We start from the raw sequence: 18246 nt of genomic DNA, 5'->3' as shown, positions 1-18246 counted from the left end.
ATGCCAACTCTGCCATTTACTTCAGTAATGCCTATAGTAATACCCATTTCACAGACTATCGTGATGACTGAGCACAGTGGTGCTTCAGGATCTGGCATCTATTTGGTACTTAATAAATATGTGTTCCCTCCCTTCTTTCAGTCCTTCACAAATTTTGATTTTCTGGCCAAGTCCCTTTGTTGATCTGTCTCAGATGACTCTGGTGATCTTCACCAAAGTAATTGCTCCCTCTTAAGCATTCATTGTACACTGACTACATTAGTATTTCCCAATCACTTGTACTCTATGACATTGATAGATATTCTAAGAAAAATGATTTTTTAGACAAAAAAGTTTGGGGAATGCAGTATCATAAAATCTCCTCTTAGAGATTTATAATGCACATGTGCTGAAAAGTCCTGTGGTAAAGAAATCTGTTTAACTTTGTTTAACCAAGCATTTTTCAAACTTAATACCCACTCACTCCTGCCCCCACAAACATTCTTACAAGGCACTAGTCCTGTGTCATAGTGTTTGATGTATACCGGTTTGATTTGATTTCACATGGTGTTCATTTGATTTCACATGGTGTTCTATAACACTGTCTACATTTTATTTAATATCTTATGTATTTATGTTTTGAATCTTCAGTTAGAAATTAAGTTCTTTTCAGGCAGGCCCATGATATATACTTTATTACACCTGGGGCTTTAAATTTAGTAGAACCTCAATCGGAAGGAGACCTGGAGCTGTGACTTAAAGAATGGGTAGGAACTGGTTTTTGAATTCCCTCCGGATTCCCTTTATTTTTCTAAGCAAATTATGATTTGCATTGCTAATAATTAAATATATTTTCTTAAGCTCTTCATGATATATACAGAGAAGATAAATGGTGGCAGGTAGAAAAGGAGGGGAAAGAGAATAAAATGGTTTCACTTCTCTTTTTCAAATCAAGCCAGATTATTAGAAGGCCTATTAATTACAGCATGGTTATCCTGTCAGAGTGATATGCCATTGGAAGGTGGATTTGATTTTTGGAAACAGCCAAAATTCATTGAAACCCATTCTGCTATTTAAGGTTGAGCAGATTAGCAGTTTTTAGTCTTGGAAAAAAGTTTAATGTCTTTAAAGTATTGGGATATACTTTCTTGAATGGTTTATAAACTGATTTTGAAAGCAATTTCAAAAGAATTCTAAGAATATTTTGAGCATTGGAAACATTGTGAAAACAAGTGTAATAGATTAAGAGAATGTCTTTGGAAAATAATCATCATTTAGAAATATAAGTTCTGATGTGTTTTTGTTTAAAACAACCACAACCTAGAGCCATTAATTTATAGCCAGGGCTCATAATATTTACACAAACTATGTCTTTATTTCTCCTCTTTTTCCCTCTGACCTCCTGTCCTTTGGCTGTTTTTACTTCACATTTATATATTCACACAAAAGTGTGGGATAAAAAGGCGAAACTACACCAAATTTTGTTCCTGGTTCATAATTTTTATAAAACTCAGAAATTTTTGGCAAGGCAAAATTTTATAACCATTTGACTTCAGTGAGGTTTTGAGATTATCTGTTAATTTAACTGCCCTTGCCATATCTGCCTCCATTAGCAGAGATAATTTGAATTCAGCTGTATAATTTGTCATCTACAATTATGGTCCAGCCCATTTTACCAATGGTTCATTATTAAATACTTAACTATGGGTTCAGAGTAATTAATGGTTTGGTATAGGAAAATGATAAAGACTATTCTTTTTATTTATGGAAGGGAAGGAAAGTTTATAAAAATTTGGGGGACTGATTTACCAACCAGATAAACTATAAAACTATAAGTTTTCATTTTTTAACACTTTTTTGTATATGCTATAATGATGAAATTTCTATTTAGAGTACACAGGAACTAAGTGAAGACAGAGACTCCCCTGAAATTAGCCTTCTCTCAGGTATGGTTGCCATGAAGGAGAAATCATTATTAGAGCCAGAGAAGATAGCAGCACCAAATACATTTTCTGAGCCTGGAAAGGAAGTCGCATTGACCATGACTTCCGAAGAAAATAAGAATGAAGAAAGCTCTCTTGAAACTTTTGTGTCTGCTTTGGAAAGGTTACTAACATCACCAGAAAGCACCCAAGAGGAAAACCCATTTCAAATAATGAATGATTTTGAACCCAGTGTGTTGAGTAATCCATCGAGTGACTCTCTGGGTTCCAAACCAATGCCTTTGAATGCCTTGTTGCCATGTCATGAAAATTTACCAGAAAACACAGAGAATGATGTATTGCCAGCTGAGTTGTTGGCAGCCCTGAACACATTGTCAGAAGCTGTGTTGGGACCCATCTGTCACAGAAAAGGAGGCAGCAGTGTCAGTGCTGAAAATGAATGTCTAGGAGTAGACATTCTCAGCATGTCTCAGACTGATGAAAATTGTACACAAATATCAAAGGTGAAGTTTGGGTTTCCTTGTTATACTCCACCATTTGAACAAGGTTCCAAGGTAGCCAAACTAGGGGACAAAGAGCTATTAGTGCAGTGGGGGTGGGGGTAGGGGAGTGGGGGTGGGGATAAGTATGAGTCTCTGAGTTTTGTCCTTTAAAGTTGCCATTAACAAGTCCAAACCTTCTTCCCAAATATCAACAACCCTGCAGATACTCTTACTTTGAAGAATACAGTGATCTTCTTAGAGGTCCCTGGGATGGAGTTTTCAAGGGGTTACTAGGTTGAAATAGGTTGCTCCCACATTGGGACTGGAAAAGACATATTATTAACTTGTTTACATATAGAAGGAGAAATTTCTTTATAGAATTTTCCCTGTTAGCCCAGAAAATTATTATGTGCAGAGTAGACATGAATAACCCACATTAATTTCAAGTTGGGTGTTGACTATGTGCAGTTGGACTTCCAGGAGAGGAGAAAAATTTATGGCTAGCTTAAGCAGAACTTCTCCTTCTGTGTCTGAGGATATTGCCAGGTGGCACAGTTCCTGGAGTTTAGAATTCCTACAGCATTATGTCTGGAGACCCTTGCATTGGCCCTCCAGGCCCTCACCATGTCCCTCTTTCATGTTAACAACTCTTTTTCCTTTAAAAAATAACTTTTATTGTTTTTTTTCCTGATTAAAATAGTGATACATTCTCATTATTAAAAAATTCAAGCATTATATCATTATGTAATAATAATATAGTAATAGAAAGTCCCCCACAATTCCACTCTCTAGAGATAATTGCTGTGAACAGTTTGGTGTATCTGTCTCCAATATTTTCTATGTATATGCTATTTAAGTTTATTTTATACTAATGGGATTCTATAATACCTAATGCTTTGTAACTTATTTTTCTAAAATTTAATAATACGTCTTGTTTATCTGCCCATGTTAGCAAAAATAGTGCTACATAAACCTTTTGGGTTACTGAATAGTATTCCACTGTATGGATATATTATAATTTATTTAATGACCCTTTTAAAAGTAGAAAGATTTATTTAGAGCAAATCAAAGAAAATACTATTTTACCAAGATATGATAAAAAAAAAAATGGAACTTGTTACCTTGAGAGGCTTCTAAAACTGTTTATCTAAATAAGCTCAAGAAAGGTTTAGATGATAGGTATAAAAATAAATATCTCCATGGAAGTTGAATCTATAATGAATTATTAAGAGGAAGTTGGAGCCATTCATGATAATATTGTTAACCTTTCAAAATCACCTTTTAAAATCAATTAATGGAGGTTGTGCATTATCTTGTCCCACAGAATATCACTTATTACTGTTTTCAGTAACAAAATCCCAGGCTGTATAGACCACTGATCTGGCCTCATAGAACATTTCTAATTTTATGGGTCCCTCACCATTTCTCACTATCCATTTCCTATGAAATAAAAGCACCCAGAGTGACCTTAGGTTTGCCCTTGAATTTTAAGAATGACTAGTGATCAAAATCATTTTTACTCTTATCTTAGGCTTTTAAATCTGAATTATCCTTTATGGTATTAATTATTTTAAAGTTTTTCATTATATTCACATTTGTGTATGAATTCTTGTCCTGTTATCATATAAGAGGCATGTTAGTTTAGTCAAAGGCATCAGAAAAGACTTAATTTCTTCTAGTTCTAATTTTTTTACAGTGTCATAATTATTTGTGGATGTATTTACATCTTATTACAGACTCTAGAAGACCCAAATCCTTGTGGATTGCAGACTGTGGCTCATCAGAATGTCACCTATTTTGATCAACTAAATAATCAAGATTTAAATCCACTGGAAAATAGCTCTGACCAGGAAACTCCACATGTGTTAAGGAGATCATCCAGACTGAAAGATCTAAAGGTGGCCAGTGCTGCAAAGTATACAGATGACATGAATAAGATGCCAGAAAAGACTTTATCAAAAATAATTGTCTCTGAGGATCAATCAAATAATAAATCTTCAACTGAGAATTTCAGGTATATTATCAAATTATACCTTTCTCTCCAGGAAGGTTTCAGACCTTGTAGACAATTCTGTGCCTGGGGACACAGGGTGAGTGTGCATCTATCCCTAAGGAAAGAGCTTTGTTTTTTAATATTGTTGCTTTAGATTTTTTTTTGCAATTTTTGAACAGTAACCCTATCATACAGCAAGGCATTTTTTTTTTCCTGCAAAGAGTCTGCGTCTTTTTTGTAGGTGTACATAGAGGGATAATGTCATGCCGAGTTGGAGAGTAAGGGCCATGAAGCTCAGAATATTCACACTTGTAGGTGACTACCCCTAGATGAGAGGAAACTATCCAGGCAGTACAAAGAGAAGGATGGAAGCCATGATAATTGTCTTGCCTGACAAAGAATTATCTGTAGTTTACTTAGGAGCCATCTCCAGGTTTAAAACTGCCATGTTCTTTAAAGCAGCTCAATAAAATACCTTTGGGTTTTAAACTTTTTGCCAAAATTTGATATGATCCTCCATGGCTGTGCAGAGAACTATTATAGTAACTTTAAAAACATATTTATTTTTCAAGCTTGCGGGGTCCTGCTTTGATGATTCAAGGTGAAGGAAAGACTATGCATTCATCTAGACCCAAGATTGGAGAAAACATCAGGAAAACTAAAAACCTTGCAGGAAAGAATGGTGAGGCATATTTTGAGTATTTCTCTATTTAAGTAAATAGCTTACAAAAACATAGAAATTCGGTGTTAGAAAGCATTCAAAGGTTATCTATCTCAACCTTGTCATTTTAGTGAAGAGGAAACTGAAGTTCAGATAGGTTAAGGACGTTTCCAGTATCACACAGCTTGTTAGTAGCATAACTGGGACTTGATCCTGAACTTATGATTCATAGAATAGTAATTTTTCCATGCTTTCTACTTTGAGAGAATAGTTGCAGAACCCTTTTCAAATTTAAAAATGTGACCTATTTGTGGTGTGAACAACCTAACGTATGAAAAATCATATTAAGAGGAATAAAGAGAGGGAAGAGGCAAATTTATCATTATTCTTAGATGTTATTTCTATGTTCTTATAAAACCCAAAAGAATAAACGAGCTATTTAGAAACAATAGGTATCTGGAAAGACTGGTTAAAAAATTAATAGGTAGTGGAACACTTGGCAAAATTGAAATATGGACTACAGATTAAATTATAATATTGTATCAATATTAAATTTCCTAAATTTTATAAGAGTACTGTGGTTATGTAAGAGAATGTCTTTATTCTTAGAAAATATACATTTAGGTATTAGTAAAGCGGCATGGTGTATACAAGCGACTCTTTATATACACACGTATCTGTGGGTGTATTCGTATATATTTATATTTCTATATATATGAGGGAGATAGAATGATTTGAAATTGTGGCAAAATATTAATAATAGGTGGAACCTTTGTTCTATTTTTGCAACTTGTCTGTAAGTCTGAAATTATTTCAAAATAATAAGTTAAAAATAAACATTCAATAAACCAAAAGTTAAGACAAAAATTCTTTTCACATATAAATATTAGTCAGTTTGAAAATATGAGAAAATCCCATTTACAGTAGTTACAAAAGAGAGAAAATCCCTACCTATATACCTATTAAGAAACATTCCATACCTGTAAGAAGAGAGTTTTAAAATTCTGTGAGGGACATAAAAAAGAGTCTGGAATAAATGGAAAGAGGATCCTTGAAAGAAAGAGTCAGTATTGTGAGAAACATTACTTCTCCCTAAATTACTCTATAAATGCATGAGATCTCAATCAAAAACAGACTTTCATTTATTTATTCATTTTTTTTTTTCTTTTTATGGGGCTGGAGAGTAGCTATGAGAGTGTTACAGAATGATACTAAATTTCACTTGGAAAAATAAATATGAATCAATAGCCAAGAAAATTCTGAAAAATAGAAGTAAAGAGGGGTGGAGTAACAGGAACCTGCTCTGCAAAAGACAAAAAGCATGTTAGAAAGCTATAGAAAATAAAACGGTTTGGTATTGGCCAGAATAGACAGATAAATCATGAAATAGAATAGAGAGTTAGATTTAGAATTTGTGGCAAGTATATGATAAAGATGGCATCTCAAGTTGGTGGTGAAAAGAAGGAAATATAGTTGAATCTTTCTATAATCTTGGAATGGAAAAAGCCCTTTTAGGCAATGGTTAAAAAACCCAGAAGCCAGAAGGGAAAAGGATAATAAAATTGACTACACATGTATATACATATATGTATGTATATTTACATGTTTATAGAAAAGTACTACAAAGAAAATCAAACTGAAAAGAAATACTGATAGCATATACCAATGGGTTAATGTCTTTGGCATGCAAAGAGTTTTTACCAAACAGTAAGGAAAGAAATAGATAAAATAGGCAGGAAAAGAACAAGCAGTTCACAGGAAAGGAAATACAAATGATATATAAACACTTGAAAAGATTAGCCTTCCACTTATGATTAAACAAATGTAAATTAAGAAGTATCATTTTTCACCTGAGAGTGTGCCAAACATTTATTTATTTGAGAATTGCAGTGATGAGAATGGAAGAAAGTGAGTACTCTCTTATGTTGTTGGTAGTACTATAAATTTGTTCAGTTTTTTTTAGGGCAGTTTTACATTGATCAAAATTTTAAGTCACAGTTTTTTGTATCAGCAATTCTACTTTAAGGGATTTATTTCTATAGCTACACTTGTTTAAGAATATAAAGATATTTGTATAAGGATATTTATTACAGCATTATTTATTGTAGCAAAATAACTAAGTAGAAGCAACAGGTAAGTTGTTCATAAACTATACTATAAACAATGAAATAATACTTGGCCATTTAAGAAATGAGAATGTATGTATGTGCTGATAAGAATAAAAAGGTACATACCAAAGAACAAAGGATGCCATCAGATTTCTCATTGGAAACGATGCAAGCAGGAAGACAGCAGAGCAACATCATTAAAGTATTGAAAGAATTCTATACCTTGTGAAATATCTTCCAAAAATTAAGGTGAAATAAAGTTTAGATGCACAAAAGCTGAAAGAATTCATCACCAATAGATCCACACTATAAGAAATGTTAAAGGATGTCCTTCAGGTCGAAGGAAGATAATACCATATGGAAATCTGCATCTACACAAAGGAATGAGGATCAATAGAAATGGTAATATATGGATAAAAAATAAGATTTTTAAAAATTGCTTCAAAGGACTGTCTTAAAGTATAATTGACTTTAAAAAATGATAATGGATTGTGAGGTTTATAACATAGGTAAAAGTGTGTGATTATCTTGAGGGCTCACCCAGCTAATCCAAGATAATCTTCCCTTCTCAGGATCATTAAATTATTCAACTCTGCAAATTCTCTTTCACCATATAAAGTAATACGCACAGATTCTGTGGATTAAAATGTGGACATCCTTTAGGGGCCATTATTCAGCCTACCACATCAGTTGAAAGAAAACTGGAATGGCTATATTAATATCAGACAAGGTAGATTCAGAGTAAATAATATTGCCAGGGTTATTTACTGATACAGGGGTCATTTCATCAAGACAGCATAATAATCCTAAATGAATATTCTCCTAATATAATGTTTCAAAATAATGAAGCAAAAACTAATTAGAACTGCAAGGAGAAATAGACAAATTCACAGATACAGGAAGAGATTTCAATACCATTCTGAATAAGTGGTAGAATTAGTAGGCAGAATGTCTCAACTAACTTGGCCTATTGACATTTACAGAACACACCACCCAATAACATAAGAATGGACTTTGTTTTCAAATGCACAGAGAATATTTATCAAGAAAGATTATATGCTGGTCCATAAAACAGGTTTCAATAGATTAAAAAGGTTTAAAGTCATTCAAAATATGTTCTCTAACATTTGTGGAATTAAACCAGATATCAGCAGAAAGATCTCTGGAAAATCCTGAAATATTCAGAAACTAAATAACACGCTTATAAATAATCCATGGGTCACAGGTGAAATCAAAATGGAAATTAGTACTTTTAACTAAAATAAAATTTAAACACAATCACAATATTTGTGGGCTATCACTAAAACAATGATTAGGAATAATTAGGGTTAAAATTATAGCACTAAATGCTATAGTGAAAAAAAGTCTCTAATCAGTGACCTCAACTTCCATCTTAAGAAATTAGAATGAGCAAATGAAATCCACAGTAAGGAGAAGAAAGGAAGTAATAAAGAAAAAAAAGCAATAGTAAGGAAGAAGTCAATGAAATAGAAATCAGAGAAACAATAGAGAAAAATGTTGAAACTAATAGCTGGTTCCTTGAGAAGATCAATAAAATTGATAAACCTCTAGCCAGACTGATCAGGGAAAAAAAAAAGAGAAAAAAACACAAATTAACTATATCAAGAATGACAGAAGTGACATTACAAACTACAGATAGTAAAAGGATAGTAAGAGAATATTATGAACAATTTTTTGCCACTGCTTTCAAAAACTTAGATGAAATGGACAAATTCCTTGAAAGAAATGAATTATGAGGTGAAATAGATAATCTGAATAATGTGAATATATTCCACTAAATAGAACATGTAGTTTAAAACCTTCTCATCAAAAAATACATGAACAAATCTCCAGATATAGGTGGCTTCACTGGTATAGGCTATGAAACATTTAAAGAGAAATTAGCAGTTTTCCACAAGCTCTTCCAGAATATTGAAGATTAAGGAATACTTTCCAACTCATTCTTTGATACCACCATTAACCATTGATTGGATATCCAAATCAAAGACATTATAAGAACAGAAAACTACATGCTAGTATCCCTCCTGAGCATAGCTGCAGAAATTCTAAACAAAATTTTAGCAAACCAAATCCAATAATATATAACACAATATGACCACGTAAAACCAAGCCAGGAATGTAGACTTGGTTTTATATTTGAAAATCAATCAGTATAATTCATCTCAGAAATCTGTACATAGAGAGGGAACTTCCTCAATCTGACAAAGGGTGTCTACAAACAAACCTACAACTGTCATACTTGGTGAAAGACTGAATGCTTTTCTGCTAAGATCAGGAATCAGATAAGATATATGCAGTCAATACTTCTGTTCAAGATTGTACTGGAGGTTCAAGCTAATGCAGTAAGGCAGGAAAAACAATTTAAAAGCATCCAGATTGGAGAGAAAAAAGTAGAAATGTCTTTAATTATAAATGACATGATCATCTATGGAGAAACTCTGACAGAATCTACTATAAATATTAATTGTGTTTCTATTTACAAGTGATGGGCAATTAGTGAAATTTGAAAACCAAGGCCATAGCATAAAAAATATGAAATATTTAGTGATAAATATGACAGAAGACATAAAAGGCCAATAATCTGAAAATGCAAAACATTTCTCAGAGACCTCAAAGACCTAACAAAAAGGAGAGATATATATCTTCACATCAGTTTAAAAATTCAGCATTTTTAAGATGTCAGTTCTACTCAAATTGAGTTAGGGATTCCATGAAATCCAAATAAAAACTCCTGCATGTTCTTTTTTAAGCAGTTAGAAAATGTGATTCTAAAATTCATATGGAAATGCAGAAGGCCTAGAATAGTAAACCAACTCTAAAAGAACAAAGTTAGAAGGCTAACACTACCTGATCTGGTCAACCCAAATTCCAGTGTAAGACACTCCAGGGTGCTGGTCCCCTATGGTAGTTTGAATCTGTATGTACTCCAGAAAAGGTGGTGTTCTTATGATCCATTCCTGTGGGTATAGACCTATTGTAGGTGGACCTTTTCGTTTACATTATTGCAGTTGACCCCACAGAGGCTAAAAGAGATGAAATTAAGAGAAGCTCATAGAGAAAAGCCCTATAGAAGCTGAGAGAGGACCCACAGAAGCTCAGAAAAGAAGCCACTGGAACCAGAAGTTGAAAGCAACAAAACCCAAGAGCAGAGGACAGAGGTGTCCTGGATGTCAGCAGCCTATTTTCAGAGTCCATGTATCGTCCTGTTGATGCCTTGCATTGATTTTCACAGCCTAAGAACTGTAAATTGTGAGTTAATAAATCCCCATTGTAAAAGCCAACCCATTTCTGGTATATTGTATTCCAGCAGCTTTAGCAAACTGAAATATCCCCCAAAGAATGTCTGAACAAGCAAAAACTGGTAGAGCCATGATCCTCAAAACCCAGAAACAAGTAAAGAGTTGCAATAACTGAACAACTGCTGAATAAAGAAAATGCAACTTTAAAAATGGTAGGAGAAGCTCATGGTGCACAGGCTGGCCCCACCCTTACACCATCCCTAACACAATGTGATCGTGGCCTGTGCTCCCATTGTAGGTTCCTGGTCCTGTTCCAGAGGGAGCAGAGTGCCCCTATATGCATACTGACATGCCTGTATGTTGGTGCCTTAAAGACTGAACCAGGAAATTCCTGTCTGCCTCATCCTCCCAGAACTTGCTCTGCAGGCAGAAGCAACTTGTGGAAAGCTAAAGCCATGTAAGAAACAATTAAGTAAGTAAAAGTGGTCTGGGCAGAAGATTATCTGCTTTAAGTCATATAATAAAACACCTAGGAGGGGAAGAATGTCTATTTTTCAGGGAGAAGAATAGGTAACCAAATTCCTGAAAATGGAGGAATTCCTAAAGCCACAAGCCCAGTAGAAACATAGACTCAAAAAGACAGACACTGCACTTCAAATTTGCCTCAGTCTTATATTCCTGATAGGAGGGCTAAACAATGAAGGAGAGCACCAGCAAATGCAGAGTCAATTTGCAAAGACTGTGAAAGGTATTTTTTGCATTGGTTTGTTTTTGTTAGCTGGCATTCCAGGAAATCTCTATCCTATCACTATCTGGATATAAACTTAAAGAACAGACAGCACAAGGATTAAATCCTTTCTATGTTCTAAAATATTAAAATGTACAGTGTGTAGCAAGAGTACAAGACAAACAGGAAATAATGGCCCATCCAAAGGAACAAGATAAAAATCCAGAAGCCATCAATGAAGAAAAGACATTCTCTCTACAAAATAGACATTTTCCCCCTCCTGGGTGTTCTATTATATGACTTAAAGCAGGTAATCTTCTGCCCAGACAGATACTTTAAAAAGTTGACCCTCAGTACTCTCAAAGAGATAAGAAAAACACTGATAAAGAACTAATGACTATCAGGGAAACAAGGAATGAAAAATATGAGCATCTCAATAAAGAGATAGAAATTTTAAAAAGAAATAAAATGGGGAGAGGGGCAAGATGGTGGCATAGAGAGGTGTGGAATTTAGTTAGTCCCCTGGAGCAACTAATAAACAACCAGGAACAACTAGTAAGTAATCTGGAACAACTGCTGGGGGACAACCATGACTGTCCACACATTGTTCACCAATCTGGATTGGGTGGAATGGCTGAGATTGCAGCATAGAATCTGTAAGTAAAAACTGTGAACCCATGCTGGAAGCCTCCTCCCCCCATGGCAGGCAGAGCTGCAGGACCTCACTGTGGGAGAAAGCAGTGTTCTTGGAGCAAGTGAATATAGCTCAGCCCAGCTCCGACTGGGGTTTTAATTAACAAATGCGGACTGCTGAATACAAGCTACAAACATAGGCAAACTGCTAACAAGCAGCAAAGTACCCTGAGCTCGCTCCCAGTGGAGAAGAGGTGGGGCTGATGGAAAAAAAAATTAATTAAAAACAAAAGGAAAAATACAGGGGCTTTTAGAGACTGACCTTAGAGAGCCAGAAAACACCCGTACCCTGGGAAAGGGAGCACAGAAGAACAGGTACTCTGTCTGACCAATGGGTGAAACGGGGGCCATGGACTGGCTCTGAAAGGGGGCTTTCTTTCCCTTTTTCTCTCTCTCAGTCTGAGTGGCTCAGTGGAGAGAGCCTCAGCCATTTTCAGTTTGCAGCGCTCTGACCCAGACAGGGGTGTAGTTAACAGAGTCAGAGAGAAAAAGGAGCTATTCAAATACAGAAGATAACTCCCTAGGAGGTATATCTTTCCTAAGAGGAGGGAGGTGGGGACCAGCTCTAGGGCTGGCCCGCTCTTCAGAATTCAGACCCCAGGGCCTAGGGAAAAACAGTCAAAACAGAAACAAACTAAGCTTAAGAATTAAAGGGGCCACACCTCCTTATGGCAGTCGGGAGTGACAGGCTGACAGGCGCCATCTGCTGGGCAGGTTAGAAAAAGCACAAACAGAATACATCTAAATAGACCTACGCCAAGACACTTAATAATCAGATTATCAAATGTCAAAGACAAAGAGAATCCTGAAAGCAGCAAAAGAAAAGCGATCCATCACATACAAAGGAAGCTTGATAAGACTATATGCAGATTTCTCAATAGAAACCATGGAGGCAAGAATGAAGCAGTGTGATATATTTAAGATACTGAAAGAGAAAAAACACCAACCAAGAATCCTATATCCGGCAAAGCTGTCCTTCAAATATGAGGGAGAGTTTAAAATATTCTCTGACAAACGCCAATGAGTTTGTGAACAAGATACCTGCTCTATAGGAATCACTAAAGGGAGCACTACAGACAGATAGGAAAAGAGAGGAGTGAGAGGTTTGGAACACAATTTTGGATGATGGTAGCACAGCAATGTAAGTACACTGAACAAGGATGACTGTGGTTATGGTTGAAAAAGGAAGGTTAGGAGCATGTGGGACACCAGAAGGAAAGAGGAAAGATAAAGACTGGGACTGTATAACTCAGTGAAACCTGGAGTGCTCAATGATTGTGATAAATGTACAAATATGTTTTTACATGAGGGAGAACAAATGAATGTCAGCCTTGCAGGGTGTTAAAAATGGGGTGGTATTGGGGAAAAAATACAATCAATGCAAACTAGAGACTATAGTTAACAGAAGCATTGTATTATGCTTCCTTTAATTTAACAAAAGCAATATACCAAAGCTAAATGCCTATAAAAGGGGGTTATAAGGGAGGGGTATGGGACTCGTGGCATTGGTGATGTTGTCTGACTCTTAGTTTAATTCTGTCTTTCCTTTCGTTGCTTTTTAGCTATCATTTTTTCTTTTTCTTTTTCTTTTGTCTCTCTACCTTCTTTGACTCTTCCTCCTTCTTTGTAGAAGAAATGGAGATGTCCTTATATAGGTAGTACTGATGGTGGTGAATGCATAAATACCTGATTATACAGGGAATCATTGATTGTTTACTTAGGATGGAATATACAGTGGGTGAACAAAACTGTCTTAAAAAACAAAAAACAAACAAACAAAAAACTGGGTTGATGCAGAAACCTTGAGGGCACTATATTGTGTGAAATAAAAGGACAAATATTGTATGGCGTCACTGATATGAACTAATTATAATATGTAAACTCATAGACATGAAATATAAGTTACCAGGATATAGAACAAGGCTAAAGAATGGGGGGCACTTGCTTATTATGAACAGAATGTTTAACTAGGTTGAACTTAAGTGTTTGGAAATGGACAAAGGTGATGGTAGTATGTTATTGTAAGAATAACTAACAGTGCTGAATGGTTTGTGATTGTGGTGGAAAGGGGAAGCTTGGAGGTTAAAAGATGGGAATGTATAAAACAGTGAATCTTGTGGTGGAAAATGTCCATGATTAACTGTACAAATATTAGAAATCTCTTTCATGAACTAGAAAAAATATATGACATTGTAACTAGATGTTAATAATAGAGGGATATATAGGGAAAAAACATAACTATTGCAAACTATGTATTATAGTTAGTAGTATTTTGACATTCTTTCATCAACAGTAACAAACATACTATACCAATACTATGAGTCAATAATGGAGGGGGGTAGAGGTATGGGAGGATTTGAGTTTTCTTTTTTGTTTTTATTTCTTTTCTGGAATAATGGATGCACAGCTGTATGATGTTACCATGGGCAACTGATTTGCATTTGGGATGATTGTATGGTATGTGAACAATCTCAATAAAATCAAATTTAAAAAATCATTCTAATGACATAAATGACTTTTCACCACTACACACACACACACACACACAAACAGAAATGTTAGAGTTGAAGACCACAGTAATTGAAATGAGAAATTCAGCAAGTTGGAGCTGACAGATAAAATAATCAGTGTTCTTGAAGACAAGATAATTGAAATGATTGAGGCTGAGCAGCAGAAAGGAAAAGGAATTTTACAAAAGCAAACAACCTAAAAGACCTTTGGGATACCATCAAATGCACCAATTTATGAATTATGGAAGTCCCCAAAGGAGAACAAAGAGAGAAAGAGACAGAAGGAATATTCAAAGAAATAATGGCAAAAAAAAAAAAATTCCAAATTTAACAAAAGACATGAACGTGCAAATTCAAGAATCCCAAAGAACCCCTGTTCTGGTTTGCTACAGCTGCTCTTATGAAAAATACCAGAAATGGATTGGCTTTTATAAAGGGAATTTATTAGATTACAAATTTACAGTCCTAAGGCCATAAAAGTGTCCAAACCAAAGCATCTATAAGAGATACCTTCATTGAAGGAAGGCCAGTGGCATCTGGAATGCCTATGTTAGCTGGGAAGGCATGTGGCTGGTGTCTGCTGGTCCTTTGCTCCCAGGTTGACTTTAAAAATGGCTTTCTCCAAAATGTCTGGGCTTCTGTCTCTCAGCTTCTCTCAGCTCTCTGCTTGGTTCTCCTGGAGTGTTTCTCTCTAAGCATCTGTCTCTCTTAGCTTCTCCAGGGCAAACTCTGGGCTTCATCTGTTAGCTTAGCATCTCCAAAAGTCCTTCTATCTGCATCTCCCAGCCTATCCAAGCATCTGGGTTTGGGTTGGTTCTTAGCTTCTCCCGAGGCAAACTCTGGATTGCATATCTTAGTTTCTTTCCAAAATGTCTCTTAGCTTCTTTGAGCTCCTTCTCTCCATGAGTGATCTAATTAAGACCTACCCTTAATGGGCAGCATGACACCTCCATGGAGATAATCTAATCAAAAGGTCTCTAATAGCTCTGCCCCCACAAGATTGCATTAAAGAACATGGCTTTTGTGGGGGACATAATAGATTCAAACTAGCACAACCCCAATCAGAATAAACTTGAAGTGAACCATGCTGAGATACATAGCAGTCAAACTGTTCAATGCCATGGACAAGGAGAGAGTTCTGAAACCTACAAAAGAAAAGCAATGAGTGATGTACAAGGGAGTCCCCTAAGATAAAGAGACAATTGCTCATCAAAAACCATGGAGGCAAGAAGGCAGTATGAAGAAATATTTAAAGTGTTGAGAGAAAACAATTGCCAACCAAGAATTTTATATCCAGAGAGAATGTCTTTCTAAATGAGGGACAGATTAAGACCTTCCGAGATAAAAGCTGAGGGAGCCCATTACCATGAGAACTGCTTTCAAGCAATGCTAAAGGGGGTCATTCAGACTGAAAAGAAAGGACACTAGACAGTGTACTGCAGCAACATAAAGATAGAAAGACTCCGGTAAAAGTAACCATATAGGCAATTACAAATGCCAATGTTATTGTATTGTGTTTTTTGCTATGTAAATCCACTTTTTACCTCTTACATGTTCTGAAATGTAAGAGTACAAAAATCAATGATAAAAAATTGTTTTGAAAATAAAATATATAAGGTGTAATTTGTAACAATTACAATGAAAAGGTGGGGAGATAAAGGGGTAGAGTAGCAGTGTATGTGTATAGTTTTGAAGGTAAGTTGGTATCAAATCAAATGTGATTCTTATAGATTGTAGATTTAAATTTAAGTTCCATTATAACCACAAAGAAAATATATGAAAAATATAAACGGAAAGAAAGGAGAAGGGCTTTGAATGGTACAATTTTAAAAAATCAAATAAATATGAAAGTAGGCATTAATGGAAGAATTGAAGAACAAAAAAGATAAAAGACAAATACCAAATATCAAAATGACAGAGAAAGTCCTGCATTATCAGTAGTTTCTTTAAATGTAAATGGATAAAATTTTACTGTCGAAAGGCAGAGATTGGCAGAGTTGATTTAAAAAAAAGCATAATCAACTGTGTATTGTATACAAGAGACTCACATTAATTTCAAAGACATAAGTAGGTTGAAAGTGAAGATAGAAAAGTATAGAACATGCAAATTTACACCAAAATAGAACTGGGGCAACTATGCTAATATTAGGTAAAATAGAATTTATGTCAGAAACTGTTAGGAGGGACAAAGAGGGTCCCTAGATACTGATAAAGGAGTCCACTCAACAAGAAGACAAAGCATTTATAAATATATATGCATCTAACAGTAGAGCCCCAAAATATATGAAACAAATATTGACATACTTCAAGGGAGAAATAAACAGTTCTACATAAATAGCAGGTGACTTCAGTATACCAGTTTCATTCAATGACCGAAGCTCAGTAAGAAGATAGAAGACTCAAATGATACTATAACAAACTAAACGTAATAGAGATATATAGAACAGTTCACCCAACAGGAACAGAATACACATTCTTCTCTAGTGCACTTAGATCATCTCTAGAATAGACCATATGTTATGGTCACAAAACAAATCTCAATAAATTAAAAAATATTAAAGTTATACAATATATCTTCTCAGACCACCATGGAATGAAGCTATAAATCATTAACTGAAGGGGAATTGGAAGTTCACAAATATGTCAAAATTAAACCACACACTCTTAAACAAGCAATGTGTCAAAGAAGAAATCACAGGGGAAATTAGGAAATATCTTGAGGTAAATGAAAATATGAAAACATACCAGAACATTTATGATGCAGCAGAGGCAGTGCTCAGAGGGAAATTTGTATCTCTAAATCCTTACATTAAAAAGAAGAAAGAATTCAAATCAGAGACTTAACCTCACAACCAGAGGAGGATCTAGAACAAATAGAGGAAACTAAACTAAGAGTGAGAAGGACAGAAATAACAAAGATTAGAGTGGAGATAAATGAAATAGAGAATAAAAAACAATATAGTCAACAAAACCTAAAGTTGGTTTTTTGAAAAGATCAATCAAATCAACAAATATAGCTATAATGTTCAGTTTGCTAAAGCTGCCAAAATACCAGAAATGGATTGGTTTTTACAATGGGGATTTATTAGTTCACAAATTTACAGTTCTAAGACCATGAAAATGTCACAATTAAGGCATCAGTAAGACAGTATCTTCTCTGAAGAAAGGCCAATGGCATCTGGGGTTCCTCTGTCACAAGGGAAAGCACATGGCCAGAGTCTGCTGGGCCTTTCTTGGGGTTAGCTTCTGGTTTCTGTTGCTTTCTCCAAAATGTTTCTGGGCTTCTGTCTTAACTTTTCTCTCTCAGTTCCTGTGCATCTTGCTTGTTTCTCCCAAGGCATTTCTCTCTAATTGTCTGGGAGACATCTCTTAGCTTCTCTGGGACAAACTCTGGATTTCATCTCTTATCTTCACTCCTGGTTCTGGTTTCAATAGTTGTGTCCGAACTGTCTCTGGGAGTTTTCTCTCTAAGTGTCTCTGAACTCTCTTCAAAATGTCTCTGCCTTTTATCCTCTCATAGAGGATGCCAGTAAAGATTATTAAGACCCACCTTGAATGGGTGGTGACACATCTCCATGGAAACAATCTAATCAAAAGTTTCCACCCACCACAGGTTTGCCCTCACAAGATTGGATTAAAAGAACATAGTCTTTTATGGGGTACCTAGCAGATTCAAAGTGACACAAATGACAAAGGAAAAAGAGAGAGGACATGCACAGAACTAAATCAAAACCCCACAAAAACAAAAAGGATTTTATGAGAATACTATAACTATTAAATGAGTTATCTAATTTGCCAACAAATTAAAGAACTTAGATGAAATGGACAAATTCCTAGAAACACATGAACTATCTACACTGACTCAAGAATAAATACAAGATCTCAACAGA

General features: G+C 35.2%; 1 protein-coding gene across 1 annotated transcript in view; it reads left to right on the top strand.

The window, feature by feature from the left end:
• The window catches only part of ANKRD31 (ankyrin repeat domain 31), a 247134-nt gene that overhangs the window by 48019 nt on the left and 180869 nt on the right, over positions 1-18246 (top strand). Inside the window, 3 exon segments of the mRNA XM_037801810.1 lie at positions 1871-2425; positions 4141-4418; positions 4970-5079. Coding sequence (XP_037657738.1) covers positions 1871-2425; positions 4141-4418; positions 4970-5079 — 943 coding nt within the window.

The sequence above is a fragment of the Choloepus didactylus genome, chromosome 13 (assembly GCF_015220235.1).
Source record: "Choloepus didactylus isolate mChoDid1 chromosome 13, mChoDid1.pri, whole genome shotgun sequence".
Lineage (NCBI taxonomy): Eukaryota > Metazoa > Chordata > Mammalia > Pilosa > Megalonychidae > Choloepus > Choloepus didactylus.
This window is presented reverse-complemented; position numbering and strand designations above follow the sequence as displayed.